The 12,651-nt window shown below is 37.6% G+C and overlaps 1 protein-coding gene across 1 annotated transcript in view; it reads left to right on the top strand.

The window, feature by feature from the left end:
* The window catches only part of SLC25A24 (solute carrier family 25 member 24), a 43,968-nt gene extending 31,848 nt beyond the window's left edge, over positions 1 to 12,120 (top strand). The window contains exons 7-10 of the mRNA XM_068540418.1: positions 441 to 548; positions 2,036 to 2,203; positions 9,247 to 9,397; positions 10,673 to 12,120. Of these exons, the coding sequence (XP_068396519.1) occupies positions 441 to 548; positions 2,036 to 2,203; positions 9,247 to 9,397; positions 10,673 to 10,857 (612 nt within the window). The 3' untranslated portion in view covers positions 10,858 to 12,120. The remainder of the gene's footprint in view (positions 1 to 440; positions 549 to 2,035; positions 2,204 to 9,246; positions 9,398 to 10,672) is intronic.
* The last annotated feature ends 531 nt before the right edge of the window (positions 12,121 to 12,651 follow it).

Genomic DNA, 12,651 nt, shown 5'->3' with positions numbered 1-12,651 from the left:
CCGTACGCTGGGTTGTTTAAACAAAAGAAGTTTATTTCTCACAGTTCTAGAGCTGGGGAGTCTGTCATCGTGGTGCTGACCAATTCGGTTTCCGGTGAGGGCTCTCTCCCTGGCTTGCAGATGGCCACCCTCTCACTGTGTGCTCACATGGCCTTTCCTTGGTGCATACAAGTTGGGGGGGAGAGAGAGAGAGGGGTGAGGGGTAGGGAAGGAAGGAGGGAGAGAGTGAGCATGTGTGTGAAAGAAAGAGAGAAAGAGAGAGGGGCCCCACCTCATGATCAAACCATAATTACCTCCCAAAGGCCCCAGCTCCAAATACTATCGCACTGGAGGTTACAGTTTCAACATATGAATTTGTCAGGGGGAGGGGAGAAGGGGGGGAAGAACACAATTCATTCTGTAGCAGGTATTAATGTGCATTTAAAACTTTATTTACACAGTACAAGAAGTTGCTTACTGAGGAAGGACAAAAAGTAGGAACCTTTGAGAGATTTGTTTCTGGTTCCATGGCTGGAGCAACTGCACAGACATTTATTTATCCTTTGGAGGTAAGTACCATCGTGAAGTCTGATTGCATTAATGGTGTTTGTATTATTATCTATTGCTGTGTAACAAGTTATCCCAAGATTAACAGTTTAAAACAACAAGTATTTATAATCTCGTGGTTTCTGTGGGTCAGGAATCTGGGTGTAGCTTAGCTGGGTTCCTCTGGCTCATGGTTTCTCACAGCCTATGGCAGGGTGTCAGCCGGGCTGCAGTCACTGCAAGGTTCAACTGGGGATGGATCTGTTTTCAAGCTTATTCACGTGTTTGTTGCCAGGTTTCCCTGGCTGTTGGTTGAAGATATCAGTTCCTTATTGCAGGGTCCTCTCCATAGGATGCTTGAGTATCCTCACAACATGGTAGCTGGTTTTTCCAAATCAGTTATCAAAGAGAGCACCCAAGATAGAAGCTGCAATCTTTGGTCACATCTGCTCTATTCTGTTGGTCACAAAGACCGCCCCTGGTAGAGTGTGGAAGGGGACTACACATGGTGTGAATACCAGGAGGCAGGGATAGTTGGGGGCCATCTTGGAGGCTGGCTCCCATAGTGTTGATAAGAATTATAACACCCATTCCTCTCCAAAGAGTTTCTGTACCATAAAGTTCGTAATGGAACCTTAGAATTTGATTAGGTGATGGTAATCCTAACTGGACATCCTTTTATTAGAGCATAGGTTAGCAAACCATGGACCTGTGGACTGTTTTGTACAACCCTTGAGCTAAGAATGGTTTTTATATTTTTACCTTTTTAAGGTGGTTTAAAAACTACAACAAAAAAAAAACCAAAACCAAAGAATATGCAACAGAGACCTGGTATTTCAGTCCTGCAAAGACTAAAATATTTACTTTATAGAAAAAGTTTGCCAACTCCTGCTTTAGAGCAAGAATAATATTGTTGATGTGGATATCTTTATTGATATGACAAAGCATTTTTCAATAACTGGTAAGACTTAAGAAATACTGTTAGTTTTCACCTTTGTGGTATGCATATTAATATAGCTTTCCTTGCAGGCATCTTAATATGATTGTTCATATTACTCCACACACCCCTCAAAAAATATCCTAATTCAATACCTAGGCTTCCTCTTGTATCCTCCATCTCAGTTAATAGCATCACCTTCCCTCTTCTCTGCTGGCCCCATCCCGAGTTCCAAGCTAGAAACACTGGGATCATCCTTTACACTACCATTTCCCCCACCCTCCATATCTAATTCATCACAATTTTGTTAAGATGTCAATATATTATCTTCTCTCTATTTCCTCTGCCACTGCCCTAATTCAGATCATCTTTACAGCAAAAGGGGTCTTCTTGGCTCTGGTCTTAGACCCTTAAGAGAGATAATATGTGAGAGCGAACACATCAACATACTGGACAGTCATTTGAGTGACAATATATGCTAGATATTTGTTCTTTGTAAAGTTACTTCTTTTGAATTCTGTGATGATAGCGTTGATGTGAATAATAATATTCGTTATATTCTTTCATAACCAGGTTCTGAAAACCAGGCTGGCTGTAGGCAAAACTGGACAATACTCTGGGATGTTTGATTGTGCCAAGAAGATTTTGAAACATGAAAAAATGGGAGCTTTTTACAAAGGTTATGTTCCCAATTTATTAGGCATCATACCTTATGCAGGTATAGATCTTGCTGTGTATGAGGTGAGTTTGTAGCAATCTTTTGAATCTGAAAATGTAGTTAAATAGTTCTCATTGTTAGAATTTGAGTTTATATAGAGAGGTGTATATGTACCAGGAAACAGTTTGTGACCAAAAGTAGATTCAAGGGTGTGTTCTTTGATCTTTCTTTTCAAGTTCCTTGAATATGAGACCCCATATGCCTGTGGTCACTTTTGTATTAGATTTCCTTGTTAATTATCTTTATTAATGAAGAGAATACTCTCACATTCAGATATAGTTGTTCACTTCTCTAGCACCATATACACAAATAAAATAAAAATAGATTAAAAACCTAAATGTATGACTGGATACTATAAAACTCCTAGAGGAAAACATAGGCAGAACACTCTTTGACATAAATCACAGCAATATTTTTTTCGATCCATTTCCGAGAGTATTGGAAATAAAAACAAAAATAAACAAGTGGGACCTAATTAAACTTAAAATCTTTTGCACAACAAAGGAAACCATAAACAAAACAAAAAGACAACCTACGGACTGGGATAAAATATTTGCAAACGATGCTACCAACAAGGGATTAATTTCCAAAATACACAAATAGCTTAATATCAAAAGAACAACCCAATCAAAAAATGGGTAGAAGAACTAAATAGACATTTCTCCAAAGAAGACATACAGATGGCCAACAGGCACATGAAAAGATGCTCGACATCACTAACTACTAGAGAAATGCACATCAAAATTATAATGAGGTATCACCTCACACAGTCAGAATGGCCATCATTAAAAAGTCTACAAATAATAATTGCTGTGGAGAAAAGGAATAATAATGGTGTGGAGAAAAGGGAACCCTTCTGCACTGTTGGTGGGAATGTAATTTGGCACAGCCACTATGGAGAGCAGTAGTGAGGTTCCTTGCCAAATTAAAATAGAACTGCCATATGATCCAGAAATCCCACTCCTGGGCGTATATCCAGAGCAAACTCTAATTTGAAAAGATACATGCACCCCAGTGTTCATAGCAGCACTGTTTGCAATAGCTAAGACATGGAAGTTAACCTAAGTGTCCATCAACAGATGAATGGATAAAGAAGATGTATTTATTCACAATGGAATATCACTCAGCCATAAAAAAGAATGAAATAATGCTATTTGCAGCAACATGGATAGAACTAGAGATTATCATATTATGTGAAAGACAGAAAGACAAATATCATATGATATCACTTATATGTGGAACCTAAAAAAATGATATAAATGAACTTATTTACAAAACAGAAATAGACTCACAGACATAGAAGACAAACTTATAGTTGCCAGAGGGGATAGTGGGAGTGGGAGGGATAAATTAGGAGTTTGGGGTTAACATATACATACCACTATGTATAAAATAGTTAACAACAAGGACCTACTGTATAGCACAGGGAACTATATTCAATGTCTTGTAATAACCTATAATGGAAAAGAATCTGAAAACAAGAATGTATAACTGAATCACTTTGCTGTATACCTGAAGCTAATAAAACATTGTAAATTAACTGTACTTCAATTAAAAAAAAAAGGTTATTACAGATACAGTTGTTCAGCTTAGCAGATGATATTAGGGATTTTTTTGAGGAGAGAGAAATAAGCAGAAATGGCACATTTTCTTTGGTTTGTTAAAATTTAACATTGATAAAACCAAGAGACTGATGTAGGTAGTACAGATTCATTCCTTGTACTTGTCAACCTGAAGAAACCTAGGAGGCAATAATCAAACACAATGCATTTATTTGGGATCAAAGAATTGCAATTCGGTACACACAGATTTGGGTATCAATCTGAACAGTGTCTGCTAGGGAGTAAAAGTCAGGGGTTTTTAATGGCAAAGAAGGGAGGTTTGCATTACAAAGAATTTTAGTTGGAGCTGAAGGCAGAACCTAGTTGGCTAAACATGATTGATTGCTAAGGCTATCATTAGAGGGAGGTAAGAGTTCGTTACTGTGACAAGTTGCAGGTGTTCTTGCAGAGTCCTTGGACTATGTGTGGTGTGGCCCAGTTCATACATTTATGGTTCCACCTGGTGAAACAGGCATAAGGTCCACCTCTTGAATGGCCTTCCAGCTTCATTTTAAAACCCCTTGACATAAGTGACTCCATCTTATGTCACATATCCCCCTTTTGATCAAGATCATTCTCTAAAAGCATTGCCAATCAACTTACAGATTTGCTTTGTCTCACATTGCTGGGATGGACCTGTCCCAGAAAGTCATGTCCCATGTCGGGGGGAATTTTTAATTTCCAGTGGTTATTTCAAGGAGTCAGTGTCATAGGGTTAGACCACTGGGCAACAGGGAGGCACAGGAAATGACTCCTAGGAGATTTGGTGGCTTGTAAGGCAGTTGTCCTTGTGGCCTGATTAGCCAAGTTATTTCTTTTGGTTTCATCTGAATTTAATTTTGCATGCCCAGGTACCCTAATGATGGCTAGGACAGATGGAAGTTGGATCGATTCCAACAATTTATTGACCCAATTTTCATTCTTAATCTGGCTTCCCCCTGAGGTTAAGAATCCTCTTGGTTTCTAAAGCATGCCAAAGTCATCAACTACCCTAAAGGCAAAGCGACAATCTGTATAGGTATTCACAGTTTTACCTTCTGCCAGGGTGCAATCTCTAGTTAAACCGTGGAGTCCTGCCTGCTGGGCTGAAGTAGCGGTCAGCAGGGGAGCTGCCTCAGTTACTTCAAAGGAGCAGATGATTGCATACCCAGTACAATATTTTCCTTTGCCATTTTTCAAACAAGAACCATCAGTAAGCCATGAAATCTCAATGTTAGCAACAGGGGTTTCTTGTAAGTCAGCTCTAAGGGTTAATAACTGATCAGTCAGGGTCAGACAGTCATGAGGAGTTTTGTCACTAAGTAAAGGGAGATGGGTTGCAGGGTTGAAGTTGTTGTAGCGGAAAAGGGTTATGTGAGAAGTTAGTAATGATATTTCATGTGGGGTAAGACAGCTTGCAGAAGGGTGTTGAGCGTGATGAGAATTGTGCAAGCCTCCTACCACATGGGGGAACATAGATGGTGAGTTGAGAGCCCATAACTATTTCCTCAGTTGATGCTGTAAGGGCTATTGCTGCTGAAATAGCTCTCATGCTGGAGGAAGGCCTCTGGCTACAGGTCTGATTGTTGAGTGTAATATCCAAGGGGTTGGTGTTGACCTCTGTGCCTTTGAGTAAGCGCTCCTAAGCCATTTCTCTTCTTTCGTACATGAAGTGGAAAAGGGGAAGCTAATAATTAGTATGTCCTAAAACAGGGGACTGCAAAGTCCACTTTTCAGGTTCTGGAGCCCTAAAGACGTTTTCTTCCCACTCTAAAGGATCTGGTCTTTAAGCTTTGAGAGGCTAGGCAACTAAAAAATTAAGTATCCAGTTTCTGTAGTATCCAGTCAGCCCGAAATATCTTTAAAGTTGTCTTTTGGTCTGTGGCTATGGGAAATTTAAGACACTTTGAATCCTATTAGGGTCTTAAAGGAGTCCTTAATCCGAGATCAAGAGTCCTAGGTATTTGACCTGTGTTTGAACAAGTTGTAATTTCTCTTTAGAGACCTTTATGACCTTTAGTTGCTAACAGCTTGGGGAGATGGACGCTATCTTGCTCACTTGCACCATTGGAAGAGGAGCAAGGAAGGTCATCAACCTATTGAAAAGGATGGGCACTTACAGAAAAATGACAACTGCTAAATCTGCTTTTAGGATCTGTAAATTGTAGGAAAGGCTTTTAGTCTAGACTTGTGGCATGACAGTCCAGGTGTATTGTCCTACCCACATGAAAGCAAATAAAATTTGACTTTCAGAATCCACAGAGATGCTGAAAAAAGTGCTACAGAGGTCAGTTATGGTGAAAAGTTTACTCTCTGTAGGTATTGCCATTAAAAGAGTATGAGGGTAAAGGACAACTGGATGATGATTGATGACAGTGTTATTAATAGCCCTCAAATCTTGGACAAATCTCCATTCTCCTCTGTGGGGTTTCTTAATAAGGAGAATGGGTGTATTACAGAGACTAGTGTAGGGGACTATGAGGTCTTGTGTTTTGTATTCCTCTATGATTGGTTTAATTCCTGCTAAGGTCTCAAGATTTAAAGAATATTGTTTAATGTTAGGAAGAGGCTGACCGCGGTCAAGATTTAAAGAATATTGTTTAATGTTAGGAAGAGGCTGACCGCGGTCAACGTGGGTTGTGGATTTTGCCGAGTCTCTCAGGGACTTTTTTGAGTTTTCAGTTTACGTTACCTTCCAAGCTTGTCTTAAGGGCAAAAACTGCTGATAGGGTTGAGGAGCTTGGAATGCCATCAGTTGTTGAGGGGTTGAATTAATTTCAAGGATACTTTCCCGTCTTGGGAAAAAGGGATACAAGTATTGATATCTCTTCAAGTCTCTGCTTTCAGTTCCTTTGGGTGTATACCTATCAGTTTACAAAATTGCTGGGTCATATGGTAATTCTGTGTTGAGCTTTTTGAGGAACAAACTGTTTTCTATAGAAGCTGCACCATTTTTCATTCCCACTAACAGTGCGTTTTTCTGCATCCTTGTTAATATTTGTTAGTTTCTGGTTTTTGATAGTGCCCATCCTAACAGGTGTGAGACAATATCTCATTGTGCTTTTGACTTGCATTTCTCTGATGATAAGTGATGTTGAGCATCTTTTCATGTGCTTGTTGTCCATTTATTTATCTTCTTTGGAGAAATGTCTATTCAAGTCCTTTGCCCATTTTTTAATTAGGTTATTTTTTATTGTTGTTGTTGAATTGTAGGAGTTATTTATATATTTTGGATATTAACTCCTTATCAGATATATGGTTTACAAATATATTCTCCCATTCCATAGGTTACCTTTTCACTCTGTTGATTGTTTTTCTTTGCTTCACAGAAGTGTTTAAGGGGATGAAATCCATTTGTCTATTTTTGCTTTTTTGCCTGTGCTTTTGGTATCATATCCAAGAAATTGTTGCCAAAGCCAATGTCCTAAAGCATTTATCCTGTGTTTTCTCCTAGGAATTTTATAGTATTAGGTCTTATGTTTAGGCCCTGGATTTATTTTGAGTTAGTTTTTTGTATATGTTGTAAGATAAGGATCCAACTTTATTCTTTTGCGTGTGGGTATCCAGTTTTCCCAGCACCATTTTTTTTTTTTTTTTAATTTTTGGCCCCACTGCACAGCATGTGGGATCTCAGTGCCCCGACCAGAGATCGAACCCATGCCCCCTGCAGTGGAAGCATGGAGTCTTAACCACTGGACCGCCAGGGACGTACCCCCGGCACCATTTGTTGAAGAGACTGTCCTTTGCCCAGTGTGGGGTCTTGGCGCCTTTGCTGAAGATCATGTGCCCATGTATTCAAGAATTTATTGCTGGGCTCTCTATTTTGTTCCATTATTCTATGTATCTCTCTTTATGCTAGCACCACACTATCTTGACTGCTGTTGCTTTGTAATATACATTGAAATCAGGAAGTGTGAGGTCTCCAACTTTGTTCTTTTTCAAGGTTATTTTGGTTAGTTGGGGTCCCTTAAGATTCTATTTGAATTTTTTTTCTATTTCTTCAAACAATGTCATTGAAATTTGAATAGGGATTACATTGAATATGCAGTTTGCTTTGGGTAGTGTATTAGTATGTTTGGGCTACCATAACAAAATACCAGAGACTGGGAGGGTTAAACAAAAGAAATTTACTTTTTCGCAGTTCTGGAGGCTGGAAGTCCAAGATCAGCGTTCTGGCTGATTTGGTTTGTGGTGAGGCTCTCTTACTGGCTTGCAGACAGCTGCCTTCTTGCTATGTTCCCAGAGGGAGAGGGAGAGAGAGTTGAGTGAGTGAATTCTCTGGTATTTCTTCTTATAAAGACACTAATCCTATTGGATCAGGACCCCACTGTTATGACCTTGATGTTGCCAGAGAACCTTCATAAGGTGATAGAATTTTGAGAATATCTATAAATTGAGGGGTACAAAGCCAATAAAGAGGAGGAGACAAAAATAAATAAAATAAATAAGTAAAAAAATATATATAGTGAGATCTGAGAGGCAAGGAATGATAATGGATCCTAGGATGTAGAAGAAAATGATTATGGGACACACAGAGAGGACTTATAAGATCATATATATTTTATAGGATTTTAAATTAATTGTTTTAAAAGTGCATTTTCCTATCTCCCCCCCCCCCACCCCATTCTGGTGTTAATAGTGTAAATAGTTGCTTAGTTTCTAGTGAATCACTTCTCTTTTCTCATTTTTGTAGTTCAGACATGGTTGTCTTTAGCCTTATTGACTTTATTTCTTGTCATATTACAGTACTAAATGGACCTTAAATAAGAGACTTAAATATAATCTTTGTTTTCAAATTTATAGAGATATTCTTGTTATATAATTGTAAGGTCCAAGTATGCAGTTAAATTTTATCTTAAAATATTTAAACTAGAATATAATTTCCCCCACATAGTAGCATATATTTTAATACTTCAGATATTTTTTATTTAAAAAGTAGATTATACATTTCTCTCAATTAATTGCCTTCTAATGGAAATACAAAGACCTAGGATAATAGGGAAGAAGTATGGCCTGAGGATCTGTATGCTTGATTCAGCACCCTTGTTTAGAAAACCCCACTGAGACCAATTTTCCTCATTTCTAAAATCAGAAGAATAGCTCCACCTCAGAGCTTTTGTAGAAGGACTGAATGAAATAACATAAGTGTAAAGTACAAAATTAGATGCAGTTTGTAGTATTATATTATTTTCATTGATAAACACCGTAGGAAATGTTGTTTAGATCCTGGTCTGGTGTGCTGTTGAACTTCACATTTAGTTAGAAGAAGATGAGCACCCAGTCACACCTCTCATGTTTTGAATCCCCTGTGGCTTCCCCACCTCTCTACAGAGCTGCTGCTTCCTACAGTGGCTGTGCCGCCCAATCTTGCAGAAATGTATCCTGTCTCATTAGGATGAGAGTAGCTGTGAGAACGTTCACGTTGAGTGAAAGCAGTTGTAAAGTTAGTTGTTTATTATTTTTCTTCTTTTCTGTTTCTCTGGCAGCTCTTGAAGTCCCATTGGCTAGATAATTTTGCCAAAGACTCCGTAAACCCTGGAGTCATGGTGCTGCTGGGATGTGGTGCCTTATCCAGCACCTGTGGTCAGCTGGCCAGCTATCCCTTGGCTTTGGTGAGAACACGCATGCAGGCTCAAGGTGAGTTTTGGATAAAAGGATGGCACTGATAATGTACTGCATCAGTAACATGCTTTTGGAACTTCAGGTTTCACTGAGACAGCAGAGTGTGGTTTTAAGATAGTATTTCTCAACCTTTTTTGCATTATTGCCTCCCTAAGGAAGCTTTTTAGAAATTCTTTTCCAAATCAGTTCCTCTTCATGAAATTTTAATACCACGGATACTCTGTGCATATATTGTATGTATATCTGTGGTTTATGCACAGGGTAAGATTTTCATGCTGCCGTTGAGAATGCATGTTTTAAGAGTACAGTTGGCCCTTCATATTCGTGGGCTCTGTATCCATGGATTCAACCAACTCTTGATTGAAAATATTCAGGAAAAAGACTCCCAAACTCCAGAAAGTTCCAAAAAGTAAAACTTGCATTTGCCATGCAGTCCACTCTTTACATTTGTATTTACAGATCATCTACATTGGAAGTACTGGTTAATTAATGATTGACTGCTTGGTTGGGGGAGGGTGGTTGGTACTTGGAAGAGAAATCGGAGATAGAGGCATCTCGATGCTCAGGGAGTACTGTTTAAAGAAATGGTAGTGGGTGAGATTGGCCAGGGATAAAGCAGAAAACGAAAGAAAGGCGCAAAATGAATACTACTTTAGCATAGCAATAAAAGCCAGCAAATCATAAGAAAAGAGAATACTCAATCAGACGGCAGGAGAGCCAGGAGCGCGCTGTGTAATCAAAGTCGAGGAGACAGTGTCACAGTGGGGAGGGATCACAGTTCAGAAGTTGTAGGTCCCATAATAACAAACAACTCCAGCCACCATTTACCGAGAATTTGACACATGCCAACTGCTTTACATATGTTGCTACTGATTCTTTCAACACTGTGCAGTTTTCATTCCATTTACAGAGGAGAAAGACCATCAGCTTTCAGCTCTCCCACTTGCTAGCTGAGTGTGTTGGGACAAGTTTCTCTATCTTTTTAAACCTCCAATTCCTTACTTATTAAATGGGTATAATAACACTTAGCTTAGAGGATTGGTATATAAAGTAATTAACTCAATATCTAAGACAGAGTAATCACTCATCTTTGTTATAATCAGGGCATTCACTGTTAGGTGCCATACAGGGAGAATTATATAAAGGGGGCACTTTCTTGGGCCCCTTGGAATAAATTTTATCCTTTTATTCTGTTCGTTCTAGAAAATCATTCTGAATCATAATTGCATATAGTCATAATAAAACATGCATGAATATTAAATTAGCCTGGTTTCTTTTTTAATTTTCTAGCCATGGTAGAAGGAACCCCACAGCTGAACATGGTTGGGCTCTTTCGACGAATAATTTCTAAAGAAGGATTACCAGGACTTTACAGAGGCATCACCCCAAACTTTATGAAGGTGCTCCCTGCTGTAGGCATCAGTTATGTGGTTTACGAAAATATGAGACAAACTTTAGGAGTAACTCAGAGCTGAATTTTTTGCTTTAGCATGATTATGGAAACTTCCAACCATCTCCAGAGTGACCTTTTCTCCTAGAATTGCAACAAGTCCATGGCAAAAAGAAGCTGTATTTTTTTTTCACAAAAGGGAAGAGCATATCATTGGTAACTTCAAACATTTGGACTCAATTTTATACATTCAGAAATGCTAAAAATCATTGTTTTGATGAGCTCATACAGTTTTGAAAAGGCAATAAAATTATATTTTTTCTTATTGGTCCTTTCTACAAATCTCTGCCTGGAATCCTAAATCTGAAAAAATGTACTTGCTTGAACTAAATTTGCTTTGTGTGAATTATAAATCTTTGATCTTTATTTTGGTTGGTTCAAGTTTGTGCCAGTTCCTTTATACTTAAATATCTTTTTCTTAAAAACAAAATGATCGGAAAACCTAGAAACTTAAATTGTTTATATATTTTGAATGTCTTTATAAACTTCTTAAAATTTCCTTGTAGGACCATTCATGGAGAATCATTGCATGAAAACGTAATCTTACAGCAGCCAAATAGGTATAAGGTCTATATTCTTTGTTTAAGCTGAATAAGAATGAACATAAGCGGCAGAACTTCAAGGCATGTGAATACCCTAGTCCACTCATATGATTTTTGTGTAAGGAAGAGTGATAAAATATTATTTATTTCAGTGAGCACTTCTCCATTTTTCTTGTACTGTTATTTGGTTCCCAGGATGACACACTGATTGTCAGTATATTACTGTTAAATTATTGACACAAGGCAACTTAATTGAAAAATTCTGTTTACTGTCATTGCTTTGAAAAGCACCAGGAAACAAAACCCTTTTACTTGTATCAGTTTCTGAAGAACATCTCTCTTGTCTTTGTCCTTTGTTTCCTACTCGAATCAGACTTCCATTTTAATCAGGAAGGCTTCTGGGGACCATTCTTGGTTATCTCAAATTTCTTAATTACATGCAGTAGGTTGATCATGGGTGAATGGCATTCTCATTTCCCCCTCACTTTTAATTTATTTGACCCTGCAATTCTCAATTTGGGCAACACAAAGCTAGGAGAATAGTATATATTAATAGTAGTATATATTAATTTTATATATTTGGTACTATAAATGAAAGGCCCAATTTACAAACATGTACTTTCATATTTTTTCTTGCCCCCCGCTTAGAAACACATTATGATATAGGAAATTTGATTTATAATATTGATAGCATGTTTTTATTTTACTGAAGCCATTTTTTGTAATCAACTATCTTTTCTGATTTGTGTGATTAGGACTTAGAAAAATATTTATTAGTTGAAGTTATTCTTATCACTTTTCAATTTAGTTCTTTTTTTTTAACATCTTTATTAGAGTATAATTGCTTTACAATGGTGTGTTAGTTTCTGCTTTATAACAAAGTGAATCAGCTATACATATACATATATCCCCATATTCAATTTAGTTCTTAAACTCAAGTTTGATTTCTAGTAATTTGTTATAAATTGCCAACATTGTAATGGAAATCTAGTGACATAATAGGCATTTACTTTATTTGAACCTACCTCTCATATTTTCTGAACCAGAGAGAAATGTTAGACTTGTGTTTGTGAAACATATCCTAACATATAGTTTTCATTATATTAATTATACCTGATAAATGTCTCAGTATTTTTATAATACATATGATAAGAATGAGACTCTATCTTCAGGGTGTTTGTACTTTTGAGTGATACATAAATGACAATATTAAGGTACATGATTAGCTCTTTTTTCACTTGTAAAATTATGGAATGAGTAAAATTTCAAGCTACTGA

The sequence above is a fragment of the Eschrichtius robustus genome, chromosome 3, assembly GCF_028021215.1.
Source record: "Eschrichtius robustus isolate mEscRob2 chromosome 3, mEscRob2.pri, whole genome shotgun sequence".
Classification (NCBI taxonomy): domain Eukaryota; kingdom Metazoa; phylum Chordata; class Mammalia; order Artiodactyla; family Eschrichtiidae; genus Eschrichtius; species Eschrichtius robustus.
The sequence above is the reverse complement of the archived record's forward strand: the minus strand, read 5'-3'. Positions and strand labels throughout refer to the sequence as shown.